Source organism: Taudactylus pleione, unplaced genomic scaffold (assembly GCF_031769625.1).
Source record: "Taudactylus pleione unplaced genomic scaffold, aTauple2 ptg000116l, whole genome shotgun sequence".
NCBI classification, from domain to species: domain Eukaryota; kingdom Metazoa; phylum Chordata; class Amphibia; order Anura; family Myobatrachidae; genus Taudactylus; species Taudactylus pleione.
In genome coordinates, this window is record NW_028284518.1 from 2,243,632 (window position 1) to 2,266,182 (window position 22,551).

The 22,551-nt window shown below is 41.9% G+C and overlaps 1 protein-coding gene across 1 annotated transcript in view; it reads left to right on the forward strand.

Moving 5' to 3' along the window:
• GFOD1 (Gfo/Idh/MocA-like oxidoreductase domain containing 1) overlaps window positions 1-8,565 on the forward strand; it is a 78,018-nt gene extending 69,453 nt beyond the window's left edge. Inside the window, exon 2 of the mRNA XM_088471641.1 lies at window positions 7,124-8,565. Coding sequence (XP_088327767.1) covers window positions 7,124-8,043 — 920 coding nt within the window. The 3' untranslated portion in view covers window positions 8,044-8,565. The remainder of the gene's footprint in view (window positions 1-7,123) is intronic.
• The last annotated feature ends 13,986 nt before the right edge of the window (window positions 8,566-22,551 follow it).

The window sequence follows — 22,551 nt, forward strand, 5'->3', positions numbered from 1 at the left end:
GGAGGACGCTCCATATTAATGGAGGTGGGCCCTGATTCAGAGCGAGCGCTCTGGTCAGAGCGTCCGGCTCTGAATCAGGGCCTTGGTTTGTTCTTTCAATTTATTAATCATGTAATAAAAAACTGTGTCCATTTGACCAGAGTAATTCCACCACTAGATGTGTGTTCAATAAAGTGAATAAGGAAGGCAGGAAATGTACAAAGTTAAGAGTGAAGTTAATACCCACAAGGTAATTTGCATTGCAGCTCATACTATACACCCTCCTGACAGAGAGCAATGTGCTGCCTGTTTCTTGCTGCCTGCATGTAACTGAGCAGTGCATAAAACGCTCCTATGAACTGGGCATCAACGCAGCTGTACTTGCACTTAGTTTCCTGCAGATGTTTGCAGGAAGTTGGTGACTGGGATTATCTGTACTAATCAGTGTAAAAATAGAACTGTTTGATATGAATATGAGACACAATCCAAACTGAGACTGCCTGTTACTAATACAAAAACATGAAATGCCTGTACAGCTGATAGCATCCATATATGAAGACGGTTAAATTGGACCCTCCCAACATAAAACCTTATTGGTGTCGCACTACAAAAACGTGCTTTGTTTATTCCACGGCTACAAAATTGTCCAAATTCACAATTTCTTTTCATATTAAATTCTACTAACAATTCTTTAGTGTGCCTGGAAAGATGTACTCATCAGTGCTGTAACTAGAAGCATGGGTGCCCCTGGCAGAGTAAATGACTTGCCACTAGCCCAAAAAAATAGAAAAAATAAATTTCCAACTTTAATTGAGGCAAAGTCTCTGATTATGTTCTCCAAATCCATATTCATGAAACACTTGTAGCTCCCATTTGCAAGTTGAAAAACTTATTTCCCTTCTATACAACACCACAAAATCATACTTACCAACTCTCCCTGAATGTCAGGGAGACTCCCTGAAATAGTAGCAATCTCCCAGACTCCCTGAAGAGCCTACCAATCTCCATGATTACACCTTACCCCAATTATGTAGCTGTTTTATAAAAAAACAACATATATACAGTCAGGTGCGTAAATATTGGGACATTGACAGAATTTTCATATTTTGGCCTCTATTCACCACCACAATGGCTTTGAAATGAAACAAACAAGATGTGCTTTAACTGCAGACTTTCAGATTTAATTTGAGGGTAATTACATCCAAATCAGGTGAACGGTGTAGGAATTACAACGGTTTCTATATGTGCCTCCCACTTTTTAAGGGGCCAAAAGTAATGGGACTATCAACTCAAAAGCTATTTCATGGACAGGTGTGGGCTATTCACTCATTATTTCATTATCAATTAAACAGGTAAAAGGTCTGGAGTTGATTCTAGGTGTGACATTTGCATTTGGAATCAGTTGCTGTCGACTCTCAATATGAGATCCAAAGAGCTGTCACTATCAGTGAAGCAAGCCATCATTAGGCTGAAAAATCAAAACAAACCCATCAGAGAGATAGCAAAAACATTAGGTGTGGCCAAATCAACTGTTTGGAACATTCTTAAAAAGAAAGAACGCACCGGAGAGCTCAGCAACACCAAAAGACCCGGAAGACCACGGAAAACAACTGTGGTGGATGACAGAAGAATTATTTCCCTGGTGAAGAAAAACCCCTTCACAACAGTTGGCCAAATCAAGAACACTCTCCAGGAGGTAGGTGTATATGTGTCAAAGTCAACAATCAAGAGAAGACTTCACAACAGTGAATATAGAGGGTTCACCACAAGATGTAAACCATTGGTGAGCCACAAAAACAGGAAGACCAGGTTAGAGTTTGCCAAACAACATCTAAAAAAGCCATTACAGTTCTGGAACAACATCCTATGGATAGATGAGACAAAGATCAACTCTTACCAGAGTGATGGGAAGAGAAGAGTATGGAGAAGGAAAGGAACTGCTCATGATCCAAAACATACCACCTCATCAGTGAAGCATGGTAGTGGTAGTGTCATGGCGTGGGCATGTATAGCTGCCAATGGAACTGGTTCCCTTGTATTTATTGATGATGTGACTGCTGACAAAAGCAGCAGAATGAATTCTGAAGTGTTTCGGGCAATATTATATGCTCCTATTCAGTCAAATGCTTCAGAACTCATTGGACGGCGCTTCACAGTGCAGATGGACAATGACCCGAAGCATACTGCAAAAGCAACCAAAGAGTTTTTTAAGGCTAAGAAGTGGAATGTTATGCAATGGCCAAGTCAATCCCCTGACCTGAATCTGATTGAGCATGCATTTCACTTGATGAAGACAAAACTGAAGGGAAAATGCCCCAAGAACAAGCAGGAACTGAAGACATTTGCAGTAGAGGCCTGGCGCGTCTGGTGATGTCTATGCGTTCCAGACTTCAGGCTGTAATTGCCTGCAAAGGATTTGCAACAAGGTATTAAAAAGTGAAAGTTAGATTTAGGATTGTTTAGTTTGTCCCATTACTTTTGGCCCCTTAAAAAGTGGGAGGCACATATAGAAACCATTGTAATTCCTACACCGTTCACCTGATTTGGATGTAATTACCCTCAAATTAAATCTGAAAGTCTGCAGTTAAAGCACATCTTGAATGTTTCATTTCAAAGCCATTGTGGTGGTGAATAGAGGACAAAATATGAAAATTCTGTCAATGTCCCAATATTTATGCACCTGACTGTACATCCAAATTGGATTATTAGCATCATTTCCCTGCATTGGTTATTATAAGGCACAATGATCCCTATGGCTACATGCATTTTTTGAAAAGTATCTGTGTGATTTCATCAACAAGTACAGTGTTCTCCCCAGAAAATGTTTCCAGCCGGGTGGCATCAAGAAGTAGCCAGGTGGGGTCCTTCGCAGTAATAAAATATTTTAAAACCTGACCTTATAATGATTTAAACTTGAAATAACATTTTATATATTAATTATCCTACTCTTATTAGAGGCCCAGTCGTCTGATTATGAAAAAGCTGCAAAGTCTGTAGGATCTGTTCCTTTTCATACAGCTCCCAGATACTGTCCCCACTTACAGGCTCCCAAAGTGGCGGGTTGTAGGCTGTTTCTTGCCAGGTGGTGCACCCGCAAAAAACAGCCTGGGGAGAACACTGAAGTAGATCTTACTAACTGCTTTGGAGCTCATTTATATTTGGATGTAAGGCAATTTTATGGTACCCCTCTCAGATGTAGCAGTACACGTCCACTATACCGCCCTCAGGTGTTGCTTTCACAATCTCCCTGAAATGCTTTTTCAAAAGTTGGCAACCATGCCCAAAATACAACATGTCCTGCATAATTAAACAAATTTTTGAGCTTTTTACATAAAATCGCATGAAAAATTATATGTCTTTATTGGACAAAGGGCCTGATTTAGACCCGCTCGCGAGCGGGTCGATGTTGCCCAAGTGCGCATGCGAACGACAGAGGCGGCTCCGTCGTGCGCATGCGCGAGACCCGAATAATGACGGCCAAGCCGTCGTTATGGGTCTCGCACCAAAGGGGGCGTGCTGTCGATGGTGATTGATTGGTGGGCGTGCCTGCCCAGACGGAGGTGTTCCCATGGCCCCACTGACATCACTAGTGATGTCAGTGGTAGTGCTTTTGGCTCTGATAGAGCCAAAAGCACCCCAGGGCTTGCGGCAGCGGGACCCTACTACAAGGGTCTCGTCGCAAGCCCGATGGTCGCGATGGTCTATGCGAGCGGCCAGGAGGCCGCTCCAAAAATTAGGAGGGACGGCCCTGATTCAGAGCGAGCGCTCTGTCAGAGCATCCGGCTCTGAATCAGGGCCAAAGTTTGCTAATTAAATGCTCCAATTGCATGATTATTCATTGGGAGTAATATACCAGAGGTCACAACATTTTTACCTTAAAATGTTTTTCCTTACTGTTCACATACTCAGGGGCTGCAAACGATTCTGTGTAAACTCCCACTGAGACACATGATAACTTAACACGGACTCTCTATTTGAATAGCAAAAGTCACAGCCGTAGTTTTTTTAGCTGCATTAAGCAATTTTCGCCCAGCTCATGGCTAATTGAATCGGCCTCATATATATGATTGTCAAAGTGGGATGGAAATTCAAAATAAATGGCTGGGGGCCGCCTGTGGGACACGAAGGCCACCTAAACAATTAGTGATTTTGATATTGTGAAATAAATTTTAGATTGTTTTTTTAACACTCCTGTCTCCACCTGAGATGACGGTCACTTTATATGCACACTATGTATGCCGCCATTTCACGTTATATGCACACTATGTATGCCGCCATTTCACGTTATATGCCACAATGTGCATGCCCCAATTACACACTGTGTATTCCTCCAAATCCCATTATAACACACAGTGTCCCTAATTCAAATTATATGCCACACTGCCCTCCCCATATTATTGTTTACTACGGTGCTGATTTTAGTTTCTGTGAATGCTGCAGTAGGCCTAGTCCTGACTCCTGTCCTGTCACTTTTTCCAAGTGACGTATCGTTGTCTCCATGCCGGCCAGCAAAGGAGAAGGGTCAAGAGATTGGAGCATCACCTGCATCATTTATCATTTTGGCACGGCTGACCTGGCATTGTGATTCCTCTGAGACGAGCCGTATTGATTGTGAGGCCAGGAGGACTGTTGTAGTTTTGCCTATGGCAAAGATGGCACCTCCCCATCGGCCAGCAACCCTGGCGAGTGCCGTCCTACCCAATATCTTGTTACGTCCCTGATAGTCATGTATATCTTGTCAATGCCTCTATGGTCAGTTATCTGTATGTATGAAAAGTCACAGCTTGTCGATGGCACGTTGTGTCTGCTACATAAGATGTGATCACATATTTGTAGTAATCTTACCTGAGATAACGCATTGATGACATAACGTATCCTATCTGATGGCAGGGGTGATGACTGGAACAGACAGAACGGATATGCAAATCTATTGTACATTTATACTATCAGATTAGATGAGAGTACCTGTATGTCACTGTACATGTTCAGTAAGTAGATGATTATTTATTGCAGCATTTGCAATAACATGCTCACAGAGGACTAACAAAACATGAAGCATCTCTAATTACTATATTACACTTCGGTGCAGTTGTAGCTCCTTGGAGAGTGGCTTTTTATTGTGCAGTCTCTTCACTGACTCACAGTAACGCTGATTTATACAGTCTCAGGTCTCACTGCACCTTCTCATCCATAATGTCTTGTTGCTAAGGAGGCAAACATCACATTCCTTATGGGCTTTATTTTCCTTTATATATTATTGGAGATGTAGCACAGGCAGTAATTTGTTAGAGAACAGCTTCCTATGTTGAATAACAATGATACCTTAACTATTCGCAAGCATTATGCTTATTGGTTATTTGCCTTTTATGTCAGACATATTCATTTTAAATTCAGTAGAAGACTGAATACAAATAGTGATTTATATGTTCTCTTTGCTGGGATGCAGTACAAGGGGAGCTGGAGAAAGATCTGTATGGAAAATAAATATTAAAGTTAATGACAAATGAGTTTAATGTCAGTGTAAATATAATTAAGGTCACATCATTAGCCTAATGGCCCACAGGCCTATTGACACATATCCAGTAATTACATCTCATCATTAGTTTAATGGGTTACAGGTAACCTATTTTAAGTTAATATGTCTACTTGTAAAAACGCTTTGTCCAGTGTTCCCTGAGCTGCCAGATGGGACCTGCAACAATAGAATGTATAGAATAATAATGTGTAAAGGATATGTACCACTTGCAGTAACTTTGCTTTTATGGATTGGTATAAGACCATGTGGAAGTGCTCTGCCTTTCAGCCCCTGTCATGCAGTATGAGCCTGATTTAGAGCTGCACACTATCCATACACAATGCTAATGTATGCGCAATTGCGTTTTTTTTATACAACTGCGCATGTATAAAATTGATAAATACTTAAATGGCTTCCACTATTCCCCACAGGCTCTGTCATTCAGGACATTTGGGAAGTCGGTAGTTCTGTAGTAGCTTACAGCTAAATCTTATGCCTGCTGAGATTCTGCAAATGTTGAGTAAAGGTACCTATCCATTAAGCGACCTGAAAGACTGAACGTCTAGCGTTCAGACCTTTAGGCCGCCGAGGTGCGGTGCCCGCACTGCACGGCCGTTCACTGAACGTCATTCAGTGCAGGAGTCAGACCTCCTATCTCTGAACATGCCGAACCTGATGAGCGTCGTCAGGTTGACGTGCATACTCAGTAGATAGTCGGGGTCGGCAAGGACCCAGCGTGCACGCGCATCGCTGGCCCTTGTCGGCTATCCATTACACGACTTTGTGACCAATGCAACCTAAAAGTTGTGTAATGGATAGGCCCCAACAGTGTTTATTCTCCTGATTAATTGAATTTGTGATGCACTTGGATTCCCAGAGTTAGAGGGAGATGGGTTACCATAGTAAGTTTACTGTACTGTCCGCCCTTATTTCGAATGGTGCATCAAAGTTTTCATTTGTGTACGATTGAGTGTAAGGCTCTTGTCAGAACAATGATTCAAGCACCAGTGCGTTCTCAGCAAATGAGTCAGTGTTTGTAGAGTGCATGTGTTATTATATTACAGGAATCCTGAAATTCCTTTGATAAATATGAGACAGAACAAATAAGAATGAACGCTGCATGTCTTTGCTATAAAGCACGCTAGCGCTCATAGCATAAGCCCAAAGTGAATGTTATCTAGTAGAACATAGTAATCCTATCTATGTTAACACCAGAGGTTTATCAGACTGTTTTGCCTAGAATTTGACGGCAGATAAGAATCACGTGGCCCATCTTGTGTGCCCCGAAGTGTATTCCGGTGACCATATATCCTATTAGCTTTCCTCCAGAAATAGATATATAGTGACATCACCACCTCTCTTGCTGCTAATAATATCTCCAGCTATCCATCTGGCCTCGCTTTGCTACTTTATAAAATGTCTTGTTTGGATATTTTTGGAAAGCCAGTGAGAAAATATAGCATTCAAGTTAACTATAAAGTGGCATTTGTGTTGTCATGTTCTGCCCCCTATGTGTTGGGTTCATAGCCCTTTAGCTGCTCACATGAATGGCTGTACATGCATAAGAAACTTTGCTTGCTTATGTGGTAATATGAAGCATCTCACCCTTATCTCCATTATGTCCTGCAGGGATTGGTAAGAATGTCATCTGTGACCGGACAGCGACGCCCCTTGATGCATTCCGAATGATGTCAGCAGCTCACTATTACCCTAAGCTCATGAGCATCATGGGGAATGTGTTACGTTTTCTGCCTGCCTTTGTGAAGATGAAACAGCTGATTCAAGAAGGATATGTGGGGGAACTTCAAGTGTGCGAGGTGCAGGTCCACAGCGGAAGTCTACTGGGAAAGAAGTACAACTGGAGCTGTGATGACCTCATGGGTGGAGGAGGACTGCATTCTGTAGGCAGCTATATCATTGACCTTTTGACTTTCCTGACCAGCCAGAAAGCAGTGAAGGTCCATGGTCTCCTGAAAACCTTTGTGAAGCAGACAGACCACATAAAAGGAATACGCCAGATAACCAGCGATGATTTTTGTACATTTCAGATGGTCCTTGAAGGTGGAGTGTGTTGTACAGTTACTCTCAACTTTAATGTCCCTGGGGAATTTAAGCAAGATGTTATAGTGGTTGGATCAGTTGGTAGACTGATTGTAATGGGAACAGACCTCTATGGACAAAGAAACATCTCTTCTGAGAGAGAATTACTTCTAAAAGACTCTACACCTGTTAGCAACTCCCTATTGCCTGAAAAGGCCTTTAGTGACATTCCTTCCCCATATCTGAGAGGGACCATCAAAATGGTACAGGCTGTGCGACAAGCATTTGAAGACCAGGATGACAGGAGAACATGGGATGGCAGGCCACTTACAATGGCAGCCACCTTTGATGACTGTTTATATGCTCTATGTGTAGTGGACACAATTAAAAAATCTAACCAGACTGGTGAATGGCAGAATATAGAGATAATGACAGAGGAGCCTGAATTAAGCCCTGCCTACTTAATTAGTGAAGCTATGCGCAGGAGCCGGATGTCGTTGTACTGCTAGCAGTCTCGCCAGATGTATCCAGATCAGGATTTATTTGCATATGTAAATTTATGCTGCTTGAAGGCATCTTTGTACCACAGCAGATGGTACAGGTCTACAACATAACTTATGCATCTTTGTATAACTGCTGTAGTCGGAAAGGAACTTAATGTTTACTTTCCACAGCAGACAAGCTGTGAACATTTATCAGAATGTATTTTAGTGAGGGGTTAATTCTCCACAATTGCATAACTTAATTTGCCTGTGAGCTGTAGAAATTGCCCATCACTGCAAATGTGTGCAGTTTCAAGATTGTTTTACGCTTGGAAATTGTGAATGTCAGTTCTATACAGATGGCTTAAAGTGGCCATCTTTGTCCTGTATACGGAATTTATTGACTACTGTTTACTCTTCCCCAAACATTTGGTCAGCTGTAGCTTATTATTCAGAACACCTTGCACATAATTTTTTCTTGAATTCCTGTTCCTTGTAAGTAGTATACTGTTTAGTATGTGTACTGCTATATAAACTGTACTAAATATCTGCAATGTGTAGTATGCATTACTGCTAATGTGTAGAATTAGTCAAGGCTGATATTAAGCTCTATACCATTAAGCCATGAAAAGTAGATTTGCCACCTTCTTTGTAAGAAATAATTTCTGTTATGTTTCTACTGTATTAGTTACATAGGCAGAGTCCCTTTTTTCAGCAATATTTTTAGGAAAATAACCGACCGGGTGATAACCCTAATGTAATGACTTTATCAAATAATTATCATCACTAAACTTGTCAAAATCATTCTCTGGAATATATGAAACAACATTCTGAATGGTTAGTGTGATATATGTATGCCTAGAGCAGGTAACTTTTTTGTCTTATAATTCCAAATATTCTGAGTGTGTTTATGAAAACTGGTTCACACTGGGGGGAATTCAATTCAGCGCGATGGTGAATAGCCGTGAGAGGGAGGCCCCGCAGCTATTCAATTCAATACGCTGTGTGCCTTGTCGGGAAGCAGGCAAGTCAGAGAATGTCGGTTCTCGCGACTTAACCTGGGTGTTAAGGCGCGGTAACCGGCATTCTCTGACTAAGGTGCCGGGCGTGCGGCTGTTAGCGCCGTGCTAATGCGGCAAACAACTGCGCGGCCGGCACTTTTGTCGGATTTCTCCTCGCATCCCCAGGGGGGTGTGAGAAGAAATCCTTTGCCCGTCCAAACAGCGCGTTGTATTGAATAGCTGCGGGAGTCCCTCCCTCAGCTATTCTACATCGCACTGAATTGAATTCCCCCCATTGACAGTTAGGGGTAAATGTACTAAATTGAGAGTTTTTACAGTGGAGATGTTGCCCATAGCAACCAATCAGACTCTAGCTATTATCTTCTAGAAGGTGCTAGTTAAATGTTAAGTAGAATCTGATTGGTTGATATGGGCAACATCTCCAATTCGAAAAACTTTCACTTTAGTAAATATTCCCCTTGTGTTTGTTTGGTTGCTATGGAAACAGCATCTTTTCTGCACAGGTTGCCAAACACCAATTTTCATACCTGTCTACTCCATCTAAAAGTACCAAATTCATTATATTGTATAGTTTGTGCCCTATGAAAGAAAAAAACTCAGTAAATGATTACACTAAGGTGCACCTGCCCAAAATCAAGAGATTGGAGCTTGTGATTGGTCCGTCTACTCACACACCCCCTCCACTGCCTTTAAAAGTTGGTGAACAGACTACATTAAGCAGTAGCTGGGGCTGTGGCTAGGAAGGGCAACTCAGTAAAAACATTTCTGTAGTGCAGCTTTAGAACATAAATGTATATTTGTATTTCAGAATTGTAGCCAGACACTTAATTGATGAATGTTAGTGTTCCCGCTAAGAAATGGGGAGGGCAGGGCGCAGACCCACGGCCAGGGCATCCTATGCGTGCGCTCCTGAAAAGGGTGTGTGGCAGATCAGGAAGGGGGCTGTCCTTGCTGAATGCCCCCAATTCATCATACTCAGGGGTGTGCCCAGCACTTACAGAGGTGTAGGGCTTCCCCCAAGCTCTCTCCTCACGGTGAATAGATGCCATGCGCATGGCGTCTATTCACCCGGCGGTGATCGGTCACCACAACTTTTCCCACCTGCGGGACACTGCGACCCGCGGATGGGGAAGGCACACGGCAGGCTGTTTTAGCTGGGCCCCGCTAAAAGGGCAGGGCACATTTTGCCCTTTTAAAATCTGACAGTGCGAAGAGCTCCGCTAAAGGCCCCCATATACGGTGCACAGTGCAATATAGCAGCCGATCCGATTTCACTGCTATATCGTACCGTGTATGGGCATAATATCGGACAGAGTGCTCTCCCGTGGGGTCTTACATCTCACCTCCAGATCTTTCTGCAGGTTCATTTGATTTGGGGATGTGATGTACAATCCCAAGCAACGCTGTGGGGCAGGGGGGTGCTGGCATATCAAGCGGTCGGCCACCAGATCGCACCGTGTGTGGTGATCGCCCAATATGTCGTCCGTCGGATCCCCCTTCGCGTCACAAGGTGCACATCGCACCGTGTATGGGGTCCTTAAAACAGGCTAGCGGGAACACAAAATGCATTATATAACCTGTTGCTACAGAGTGCAGCATGAAATGAGCCATGGAGTACAAGCCAGACTCTTGTACATCTGTAGTATTAGCAATGGCTTAGTATATTGTTGTAGCGTTCCCGCTAGGGTGTTTTTTGTGGACGGCAACGGGGAGATGACGACCCAAATGCAGACGTGTCGCAACCATTTTCAGGGCGTGTCTGTGACTGTGATCCCATACGCAGTGAAAATGGCTCCAGCACCTCAGTTCCGGCGGCCATTCTGCGTGACCATAGGATTATTTAGAAGACCGATAATCGACTAATCTGCGGCTGAGCTGCGTCTTTGCACGCAGTGGCTTGGATTTGCAAAGTCACTGGTGGGCTTCTCAATACAAATCCCGGCAGCTGCGATATCTGCATATTTTCGTACAACTACAGTGGCATTAGTGTACATCTCTGAATCAGGCCCTTAGTTATCAACATAGGTAACCAGTTTCCAGGGACACCTAGCTGCTGAGCATGTAAGTAAGCTGAATATGGTTCAGGCTGGGTGGGCATTGGGGCACTGCAATGTCTTTTATAACATATTCAGTGAACGTAGTTATAATGTAATTTTCATGAATTACAAATTTACATATTTAATTAAAAACATAGGTTACAAAGCCCAGACTATGGGAATTGTCTCCACCATGGCAATTCGGAATTGCATTATACGGATGATCTACACTGAGTATAATCAGGCACAAATTTTACCAATGTTAAGTCTTAATAATACAAACATTATATACAATCTGATATACAGTGGAATATTGCTTATTCTCAAGGAAGAAAGCAAAAATGGATAATTGAAAAGCTTGACAAAAGGACAACTCCACATTGTATAATGTCACCTAAACTTGGAATTGCCCCATACCATACTTGAATGCTCTGAAACACTAGTCTGATGAATAAGGCATATAATAAAAGTACAGTAGTGCAATGTACAGAGCTTGCAGCAGTCACTTCAGTCTGACTGTGACACTTGGAAAAGTCAGAGCTCCAATAAGTAGCACCAAAGATCTCAATCTGCACTCACATATCTCCCAACTGTCCTAATTTGACAGGACTGCTCTGTTGACCCATTTTTGACCAGGCTCCCTGGAAGAGGTATCTCCCCAACCAAGATTGTGCGGAAGTGCTGCATGCATCTGACCTGGTGCACACGGTAATTCAAGATCAAGGGGATCAGGCCCCAAATGCTGAATGACCAAGTTCATTTTTTGTGTGTGATCCATCAAGAACATCTCAGCAAAATTGGCACTTTTGCCGAATCGGAATCTATTACATTCGGCCTCTTGTCTTGTTTCCATCTCGGTAGTGCTCAGAGGTATGCGCATAGGAGCGTGATGAGAACTCAGAGTTTGTGTTTGGGGAATAGTACCTATAACACATCATTCCTAATCTGTACATCATTTATGCAACTCTTAAGCATAGATGTTGATAAACACTGGAAAAAAAACCCATACCTCCAAAAGTTAGACATTTGGTAAATTAAATCTATTGTAGCATCATCACATTAACTTGATAATATTTGATATAATACTACAGAATGGCGGTGTATGTTTAAGGCTTACAGCCTTGGCAATTTTAATCTTAATGAATTAATTATTTGAATTATTAAAAAACATGAACTAAAAGACATAATGGTGCTACCTACAGACAAGCCACGATTTCACTTGTCTAGAATATATTTTATTTTTTCATTCTAAAACTTCAATTCCTATCCTGTTTAATTTATTTTAAAAACATGGCTATCTTTGAAAGGGTAAATTGAATGTATTATAATTTTGTGATGGCAATCAAGCCTTTGCAGAACTAAAAAAGAATATTTGCACCACTTATCTACCAAATGTAATTTTTGTTCTGCTTGCAAAATATTACAGATATTTTTGGGAAGGTGACCTTACAGAGGTATATTGTGTATCATTTCTGATTTCCTGTGAACGTCTATTTAAATGCCACACATGTGGGTAATAATTAATGGAATGGACACAATAAATATTGTGCTTATCTGGTGTTGAAGTTCAAGGCTTCTGTATGTATCCTTTCTATAAACTGCAGTAGCTTCTTCTACAGTAAATTCTGTTTCAAGCTATTGATTATAAATTGTGAGGTATGATAAAAGATAATATATAATGTAAATAGATAACTCTTTGTTGGCACCATTTTTTATGTTGGTTAAAGCCGCTATTAAATTTCAAACACAAATGGATGGCGAAATATATCTTTCCTATACATGGGTGAGTAGCAGAGAAGAGAGCACTGACTTACCAAAAGTCTCTTTCTAAAGCTGTGTACACATTAGACGATCAGCAAACGATGCAATGGTTGTCCAGATTTCCCTTGAACTCCCTGACAAACGGTATAGTGCATACACACTATGCAATCATCCAGACGACCGAACAATATATCTTGCATCGTATGGTGGTTAGATCTTTAACTATATATTGTTAACATATCGTCTGGTCGTCCGGTAGTACGTACACACTGCATGACTTGCGGGAAATCGTTAATGAGATTGCAAGATTGAGCAGCATGTAGGGTTGACCTGAAGTTTTCGACGGATGACGCTACGGGAGCGAGCAAAGTGCGTACACACTTGAGGCTTTGATCATTTTGTCTTTCCGATCCATTGGAATCGGCCAAATCATTCAAAACATCATCTAAAGTGTACACAGCTTAAGACATTTTTATGTTCCCTTACCTTGCTGTATACTACAGAAATTGCTCCATAAGATTTGAAGTGCACCCAGTATTTGTGCAAACCTTTAGAGCAATTCCAGTTTTCACCTAATGCAGCCCCTTAACCCATAGAGCGTAATGTGCTCACTGCTACTCTGTTCACCCCTGAACTTAATACATGTAGTACAAGTTTACAACAACCTGGTGCAGTCAACAAAGATATATCTGTATGAGACAATGTCGCAATACTACGTCTTCATATACAGCAAAGCAGAATATATTATTATGGAAGTGTGCACAGTTAAAAAAATAATAGCCCAATAAGTAGTTAAAAAATTGAGCATAGTTCAAATGGTCAGGGCAGGCAGCAAAGATACACAACAGTAAACTAGCAAGGTTCAGGGCTGGCAGCAAGAGAAAGTAGTCCCTTGCTCCTTTTTTTGCTTTGCTTCCAACTGAATCAGACACATGATGATTACGTCTAATGAGCAGTGATAATGCTGAGTCTATAATTGTTGCCTATGATAACACCAAAGTCACCTCTACTAAGCCATGTCTGACTGCATGAATAAGAGAGTGTATAAGAACTGAACTAATTCTAGACATTCATACAACTACAATAAGGAGTGCAATGTATTCTTTACCTCACTGGATTAATGTGCAGTTCTGTCTGCTACTAGTTTTGTCTCTACGGTGACATCATCAAGGGCCCCTTTGTCAAATGTACATGCAACTTGTATCGAAATAAAAGATAATTTGTTTAGTTAGCAATTCTGCTCACCTTTCTGATCCTTTTTCCATATACACCCATCAGCCATAACAGTAAAACCATTGACAGGAACACTCAAGAATACTCAGTTCTTGAAGTTGATGTGTTGGAAGCAGGAAAAATGGGCAAGCGTAAAGATCTGAGTGACTTTAACAAGGGCTGAATTGTGATGGCTAGATGACTGGGTTACAGCATCTCCAAAACAGCAGGTCTTATGGGGTGTTCCCAGTATGCAGTGGTTAGTACCTACCAAAAGTGGTCCAACTGGTGACAGGGTGCCCAAGGTTCATTGATGCGCTCATCTATCTGGTCCCATCTAACAGAAGGTACTGTAGCACAAATTGCTGAAAAAGTTAATGCTGGCTATTAATGAACGGTAAAAGGAAACGAGAGAAATACATAAGGCGCTCAATAGAAAAACGTAAAATTACATTCCATATCAATGGACCTTCAATGTTGACCATTAATCCCCTGAAGCTGTATTTCCACAAGTCCTAGAACGTCACTGATGTGTGAACCATTTCATGTAAACACATATTTCAATGTTTTCTCCCAATACCTCCAACTCTCTTCCTTTAGATGGTCTCAAACAGATATGAGGCCAGAGCCTCAAATAATGTGGTGGTGTAGATGTTATTCCTTGGCATCCCAAATGTGAAGATTTCAGCCCCATTCTCACATTTGGATAGCACCAAGCAGCTCCTCCACCAACATGTTTCGGCCATAAAATGGTCTTTTTTGAAGTCATGTTTTGTAATCTGGGCAATGTTTTGCTGGGAAACCTTGGGTCCTACCATTAATGTGGATGTCACTTTTACACACACACCATCTACCTAAACATTGTTGTAGACTAAGTACACCCCATCATGGCAACAGTATGCCCTGATGCACCCGGTCACACTGCAAAAATTGTTCAGTAATGGTTTGAGGAACATTACAGAGAGTTCAAGGTGTTGACTTGGCCTCCAAATTCCCCAGATCTCAATCCACTCGAGCATTTGTAGGAATGGAGGCTCCACCTTGCAATTTACAAGACTTAAGGTCAATGCAATTAGCTGCGAATGGTGCGAGTTGCCATTGCCAAGGTGTTAAAACAGCAGCTCATCTTGTGGTCTGCTGTCAGCCCGAATTTGCAAATTTTTGTTTGCAGCCCCACAGTTTTCGAATTCAGGGTTTTGTAAAGTGTGGCTGTTTATGTGCTGACTCACACTCTTGATGGATTGATCCCGAAGAATCTGTTGATAACACCTTGGTGCCAGATACCACAGGACACCTTCAAAGGTCCTGTGGAGTCCGGCACTTTCTGTTATATAGAGATATTGCCCACCACTCACTGACTAGTCAGATCCAGATGTGGACACTAATAAATCAATGCTTTAATTCTGCAGTTTCCTCAGGGTACAATACAACACCACAAACATGCTCCTCAAAAAGCTCCCCACATGCAGATTCCAGGATCTGGCGGCCGTCTCCCAGGCTGACGACATGATGCAAGTACAGCAAGTCCAAATAGTTATAGTGACTAGAGCATTTAAACACGTTGTACAATGTCAATGCACGATTGCTGAACTCCTACTTCCGGGAACCCTTATCCAGTGTTCTCCCCAGGTTATTTGCGGGTGCACCACCCGGCAAGAAACAGCCTACCACCCGGCACTTTGGGAGCCTGCAAGTGGGGACAGCATCTGGGAGCTGTATAAAAAGGACCAGATCCAACAGACTTTGCAGCTTTTTCCTAATCAGATGACTGGGCCTCTAATAAGAGGAGAATTAATATATACAATGTCATTTCAAGTTTAAATCATAAGGTCAGGGTTTAAAACATTTTATTATTGCTATTATTAAGACCCCCACCCGGCTACTTCTTGATGCCACCTGGCTGGAAACATTTTCTGGGGAGAACACTGCTTATCCGTCTACTGACATGATGTCACTGTGTATATATGTGAATAAGTATCACGTGTCCAATAGTTATATTTGGTGGACCTCATGATAACAAATATAATACTTATATCACATTTCTAACAGCCAATCAGGATATGCAATAATGCGTTTAAGTAGAGAGTCTAAAGGTGTGTACACACTGGGCGATATTACTGAGCGATTGCATGATTACGACATTGTAATCGTGCAATCACTCAGTAATCGTGCACAAATCGTACACTTTTATGTCGGAAACGACCAGCGATACGCGCTCCCGCTGGTCGTTTCCGACATTGTCCATCGCCTGAACATGCAGCACAATCTGACGATAACAACAGATTGGCATGTTCAGGAATGATGGACTGTGCCTGCACTGAACGACTGATCGTTCATTGCAGACACTACAGGTGATCAGGAACGACGGTACGATTACGATGTCGTAATCGCGCAGTCTTTCCTGATCACCCAGTGTGTACGCACCTTAAGATAGACATATACTACGGGACCTTGGAATAACAAATATATCCCCCGTAATAATGTTAATAAACAACAATGTATTGTATAATTATCGCAATAATGTGCTAATACTTGTAAAAATACATATTGGAAAAAAAAACATAATAGGTACTGTATAGTATTCAGATAACTAACAGTAGGGTACAAACATTTAAACAAATTATATATAAGTCTAAAGAGATCTGTGTATAATATTACAAATGCATAATGCAAACATAATATACTGTATGTAAAATACAGAAAGCACTGTAATCCCAAGTATTCAATCGAGTTGCGTATGGGATCCCGGTGGTCAGAAACCCTCCCCCTCTCCATACCCCTACCTCCTTGGTGCCTAAACCTAACCCCCCCTCCCTGCACCCTAAACCTAACCCTCCCTCCCTGCACCCTAAACCTAACCCTCCCCCCTTAGTGCCTAACCCTCCTCCTATTGCCTAACCCCAACCCCTAACCCAAGTACTTACCGCCGGGATGCCGGCATCATGATTCTGACAGGTGTCGAGATCCCGGCGCCAGCATTCTAAGTGCCGGCATCCCATCTGTCAGGATTTTGACCAGATCCCTTCAATTAGACCTTTAGGGAACAATGTACATTAAACAACCTCTAGTCTAAACAGCTGGATGTGCAGTTTGCTTTTAAAGTTTGGACATGTATAGAGCAGCAGAGCATTATTCCATTTTTTTATAGGTATAATATGTACAAAATACAGGTGATGGCCAGGGGATAAAGAAGATGTTTTTGTTGCAACAAATAAGGAAATCAACCTATTAGTTTGTGCTGCAGTATATGAATTATTATTATTATTCTCCTTTATTGTTATGGTGCCACCAAGGTTCCGCAGAGCCTTACAAATGTGTGAAACAAGAAAACAGTGACTTAAGGAGCGTACACACTAGACGACATGCTCCCTGAGCGATATCGTCTAGTGTGTCCCCGGCAGGGTGTGCTCAATGTCGTTCATGACATTGAGCACACCCGCTGAACGATATCATTAACGATATCGTTCAGCGCCGGGCTCCTTCCCCCATTCCATAACATGCAGCAACCTGACGACATTGTCAGGTTGGCCTGCATGTTAACCCGATGAACGATAATGACGAACGACCCGCGGGAACGCGCGTCGTTGTTATCGTTCATCGTTTCTGTGTTAAAAATGGACGATAAAGTGGACGACTGAACGATAATGATATCGTTATCGTTCAGTCGTCCACTTTAATCGCCCAATGTGTACGCACCTTTACAGTACAAAACAATGCAGGACAAGGACATGGTTTATAAACATTGCTGCAATAGCGATCATAACACTCAAATAAGCAGCAGGGTGGCAGCTACCAAGGTTAGGTGCTGTTGTAGGAGGTATAAGATAGTGTAAGTAAGGTAAAAGGAGAAACACATGAGGTTAGAGGGCCATGCTCGTGAGAGTTTACAATCTAAAGGGGAGGGAAAGACAGGATTAACACAGATGGGGTACTAGTGAAGAAGGAGCAAGGAACAGTGGGCCTGATTCAGCCCGGACGCTATGCTGCGCTCGCATTGAGCGATTTTTCGCAATCTGCGCATGCGTATGAGTTGCAATGCGCATGGGCGAACCAGTCATTGCGATGGGAAAGTGCTCGCCCGTCGCCCGCAGTTGGGCCGCTATTTTGAGTGAGACAGTGCCGTTTGTGGGTGGTAACGGGAAGGTGCTTGTAAACGGGGGTATGGATGTGCGAACGCAGGTATGCCCGACTGTCAGAATGGCGTTTAATGGGCGTGCATAATTAGCAAAGTAGCGTCATTACACACGTGACTGGGTAGTATTTTAGCTGCACTGCTCGCAAAGTTGCGGTGGGAAAAGGCTACCACAAGCACTGCGAGCAGCTCCGATGGCGCTCGATGTTTTCGATTAATCCTACAACTGCCGGAGATGACGTGTGTTCTGAGTGGCAAAGGGGCGTCTTTATACAGGTGCGAACGCATAGTGCGGCCGCTCGCTATTACTTAGTGGGCAGCTTTACACGACGCAGTGCAAGCACGTGATTTAAATAGCGGGCCCCTTTTAGCCAGCGAGCGGACGCAAATAGCATCCAGGTCTGAATCAGGCCCAGTGTATTTTTGTCCAAATATTTTGGAAATACTTAATTGATTGTCTTCTCTTAAGAAATTCCCAGGACATACTCTGTTCCAATTACCCCCTGGCAGATGCATACTTATACAGTTTTTAGTATGTCATATTTAGAAAGGGAATGCCAACAGGAATAGTCTGAAACTGGAATAAGTCACTGCCCGAACATTTTCCGTTTCCAAAACAATTTACATCTGATAAATACATCCTCATGCAGAAACGCCAAAATATATAATATTGGAACAAAAAGGTTAATCAGAGCAAGTGAAAGGCTATTACAAAGAATAATGAACGTTTTCTGAATTTTCAGACTGAGGGTAACTGAGTTTCCAGTTATTGAACCAATTACCCCTTGACAGATAGCAGTTACTTGCAAAAGTATTCACCCCCTTTGCAGTTTTTAGGTTTTGTTGCCTCTCAACCTGGAATTAAAATGGATTGTTTGAAGGTGTGCATCATTTCATTCACAGAACATGCGTACACCTGTGAAGTTGTGTGTTTTTTTTCATTATGTGAATCAAACAACATTTAGGACAACATAACAGAAAACCTCAGCGTGCATAACTATTCACCCCCCTAAAGTCAGTACTTTGTCGAGCCACCTTTTGCGGCAATTACAGCTGCAAATCGCTTTGGATAAGTCTCTATGAGCTTGCCACATCTTGCCCCTGGGATTTTTGCCCATTCCTCAAGGCAAAACTGCTCCAGCTCCTTCATGTTGGATGGTTTCTGCTTGTGAACAGCAATCTTAAAGTCTGACCACAGATTCTCAATTGGATTGAGATCTGGGCTTTGACTAGGCCATTCCAACACATTTAAATGTTTCCCCTTCCCTGGTGCTGAAAAACATCCCCACAGCATGATTCTGCTACCACCATGTTTCACTGTGGGGATGGTGTTCTTGGGGTGATGGGGTGTGTTGGGTTTGCGCCAGACATAGCATTTTCCTTGGTGGCCGAAAAGATACATTTTAGTCTCATCTGACCAGAGCATCTTCCTCCATACATTTGGGGAGTCACCCACATCCCTTTTGGCAAACTCAAATCGTGTCTTTTTATTTTTATCACTTAAGCTGCATACACACACACACAACGATTTTTTGAACGATTATCGTTAAACAATATCGTTTAACGATAATCATTTGAAAAAATCGTTCACTTTGAGTCAAACGATGAACGATTATCATTCATGCGCGTTCACATTTGTAGTTTGTAGTTCAGTCAGACTTGTCAACTCAACGATTTTCTTTAAGTTAATATGCAAAAATCGTTTCTAGTTCAAAAAAATCGTTCATTACACTTTAAAAAAATCTGACAGATAATCTGACAGAAAATCGTTCATAAAATCGTTGGTAACAAAATCGTTGTGTGTGTATGCATCTTAAAGCTGCATACACACACGATTGAGTTAATGAACGATTTTAGTAAACGATTTTCTACCTTGAAAAAAAATGAACTAAAATCGCTTACTAAAGTTGTTCATTTACTATGTTCATTTAAATGTAATGAACAATTTTTATGAACTACAAATGATTTTTGCATATTAACTTAATGAAAATCGTTGAGGTGACAAGTCTGACTGAACTACAAACTACAAACGTGAACGCGCATGAACAATAATCGTTCATCGTTTGACTCAGAAAGAGAATGATTTTTTTCAAACAATTATCGTTAAAAAAATCGTTGTGTGTGTATGCACCTTAAGTAATGGCTTTTTTCTGGCCACTCTTCCATAAAGCCCAGCTCTATGGAGTGCACGGCTTATTGTGGTCACATGCACGGATACACCAGTCTCTGCTGTGAAACTCTGCAGCTCCTTTAGGGTTACCTTTGGTCTCTGTGCTGCCTCTCTGATTAATGCCCTCCTTGCCCGGTCTGTGAGTTTTGGTGGGCGGCCCTCTCTGGCAGGTTTGTTGTGGTACCATGTTCTTTCCATTTGATGATGATGGATGTGATGGTGCTCCAGGGGATCATCAAAGATTTGGATATTTTTTTATAATCCAACCCAGAATTGTAGTTCTCAACAACTTTGTCCCTGACTTGTTTGGAGAGCTCCTTGGTCTTCATGGTGTGATGCCTCTTGCTTAGTGGTGGTGCAGCCTCTGGGGCCTTTCAGAAAAGGTGTGTTTATACTGACAGATCATGTGACACTTAGATTTCACACAGGTGGACTTCATTTCACTAATTATGTGACTTCTGAAGGTAATTGGTTGCACCAGAACCTGTGAGGGGCTTCATAGCAAAGGGGGTGATTACATATACACATATTTTTGTATATTTTTTTCTCATTTCATTTCACCAAATGAGACTATTTTGTGCAGATCCATCACATAAAATTCAGATTAAAAAAACATAAATAAATTATAGGTTGTAGTGTAACAAGAAAGGTAAAAAGCCAAGGGGGGGTGAATACTTGCAAGGCACTGTAGATACTGATATATTTTTTCAGAGAATTTGCTTAACATGACTCGTTTGGCTTATAAAAAGTCATTTAATAAGGCTGGGCCAACATTCAGCATATAAAATACTAGGAACTAGTGATAGCTGTCTCATTCTTAGCTGTCAATACAATTAGCTGTGAATGGGGCGAGATGCCGATACAACGGCACATTAATTCGCTCCCATCTCGCCCTGGACTGGCAGATTGTTTCAGCTTGTTCAAAGCTACCGTAAGTGCCACTTATGTGCTAATTGCGTCGACCCCTTAAAGAGCTCCACCCACAAACTTAACAATGTACAGTACATTCTTACTAAAAACCTACGGTCTACAGACCATTTCATGTATATTTTTAGTAAAAAGCAAATGTATACAAACAAATATATAAATTTATATCCGTGTAAATGAAAACATTCACATCTCAAAGGTGAGTGTTTGACTTACATTTGCACGCCCTTAATGTCCTACATTGTACATTAACACCCCTGATTAATCTCTCCAAGTGCAGGTGCAAGTTTTGCACATGCACAGCGCGTACATTTTGCACTAAAACACTTTTTTACATCACATAAATCACAATTGACTACTCTGCTGGAAAGTCCAGAAGACTTAAGTCTTTGGGACTCCCTGGATGAGAAGAACACCCTTCTGTGCACTTTCCTAATGAAATGGGAAAGTGGCATGATTCACAGGGAATTGTTCAGCTCCTGCTGTCTAATGGCGCAAATGAAGTCATCATCAGTTGCCCTACAGCAGGTGCACAAGGTTTGTACTGTATTATGCTGACATTAGAGAGCCCTTTCCCACCTCTCCAGACACAGGCAGGCTATAGTGTCAGAATTGCAAATTCATGTGTTTGCTATCTGAGCAATTCACAAAAGAAGCTACGCAAACTAGCGTAGTACTCATTCTGCATCAGCCCACCAAGTCTTACTACTCTGCCCTTACTCAAATTGGAGTAAAGACCTGTGAAGATATAAATATGATGTATCTCCTAGTCCACTACTACCCATCAGAACGCTGCTGTGTTTCCCTATGATGGGAACTGTGGCCTTGTCTCGAACCAAAGAGGTGCTACTAATGGAGAGGCTTAGCACAAGCAGCAGTAGCGACAATGTCTAGTCAAATTATCGTATTTTCTATCCTTGATGGGAGTACGTAACATAAAACGAACGGTTTCATTTGCATCCTATATAGTGGACCAAAATAGGTAGAATGGAATACCCACTGGGTAGATAAAGCTTGTCTTAAATGGTGATACCCCCAAAGGTTGCCCTTACTGTTTTTCAAGCAGGGGCTCCAAATTGCTAGTCTTCAAGTTGAGTTTTCCACTATAACTCTTGTGTGTCTCAGAAGATAAGAAAAATATTGTCATCCACTAAATGAGGAAGAGAGAAGGGACTTTGCTACTTTATAAATAAACTCAGCAAAGGAGAAACTTGTAAGGACAATCCTTTAATGTGTTTGCTGCTATCTGTAATACATCCACCTCCCTGACTAAAG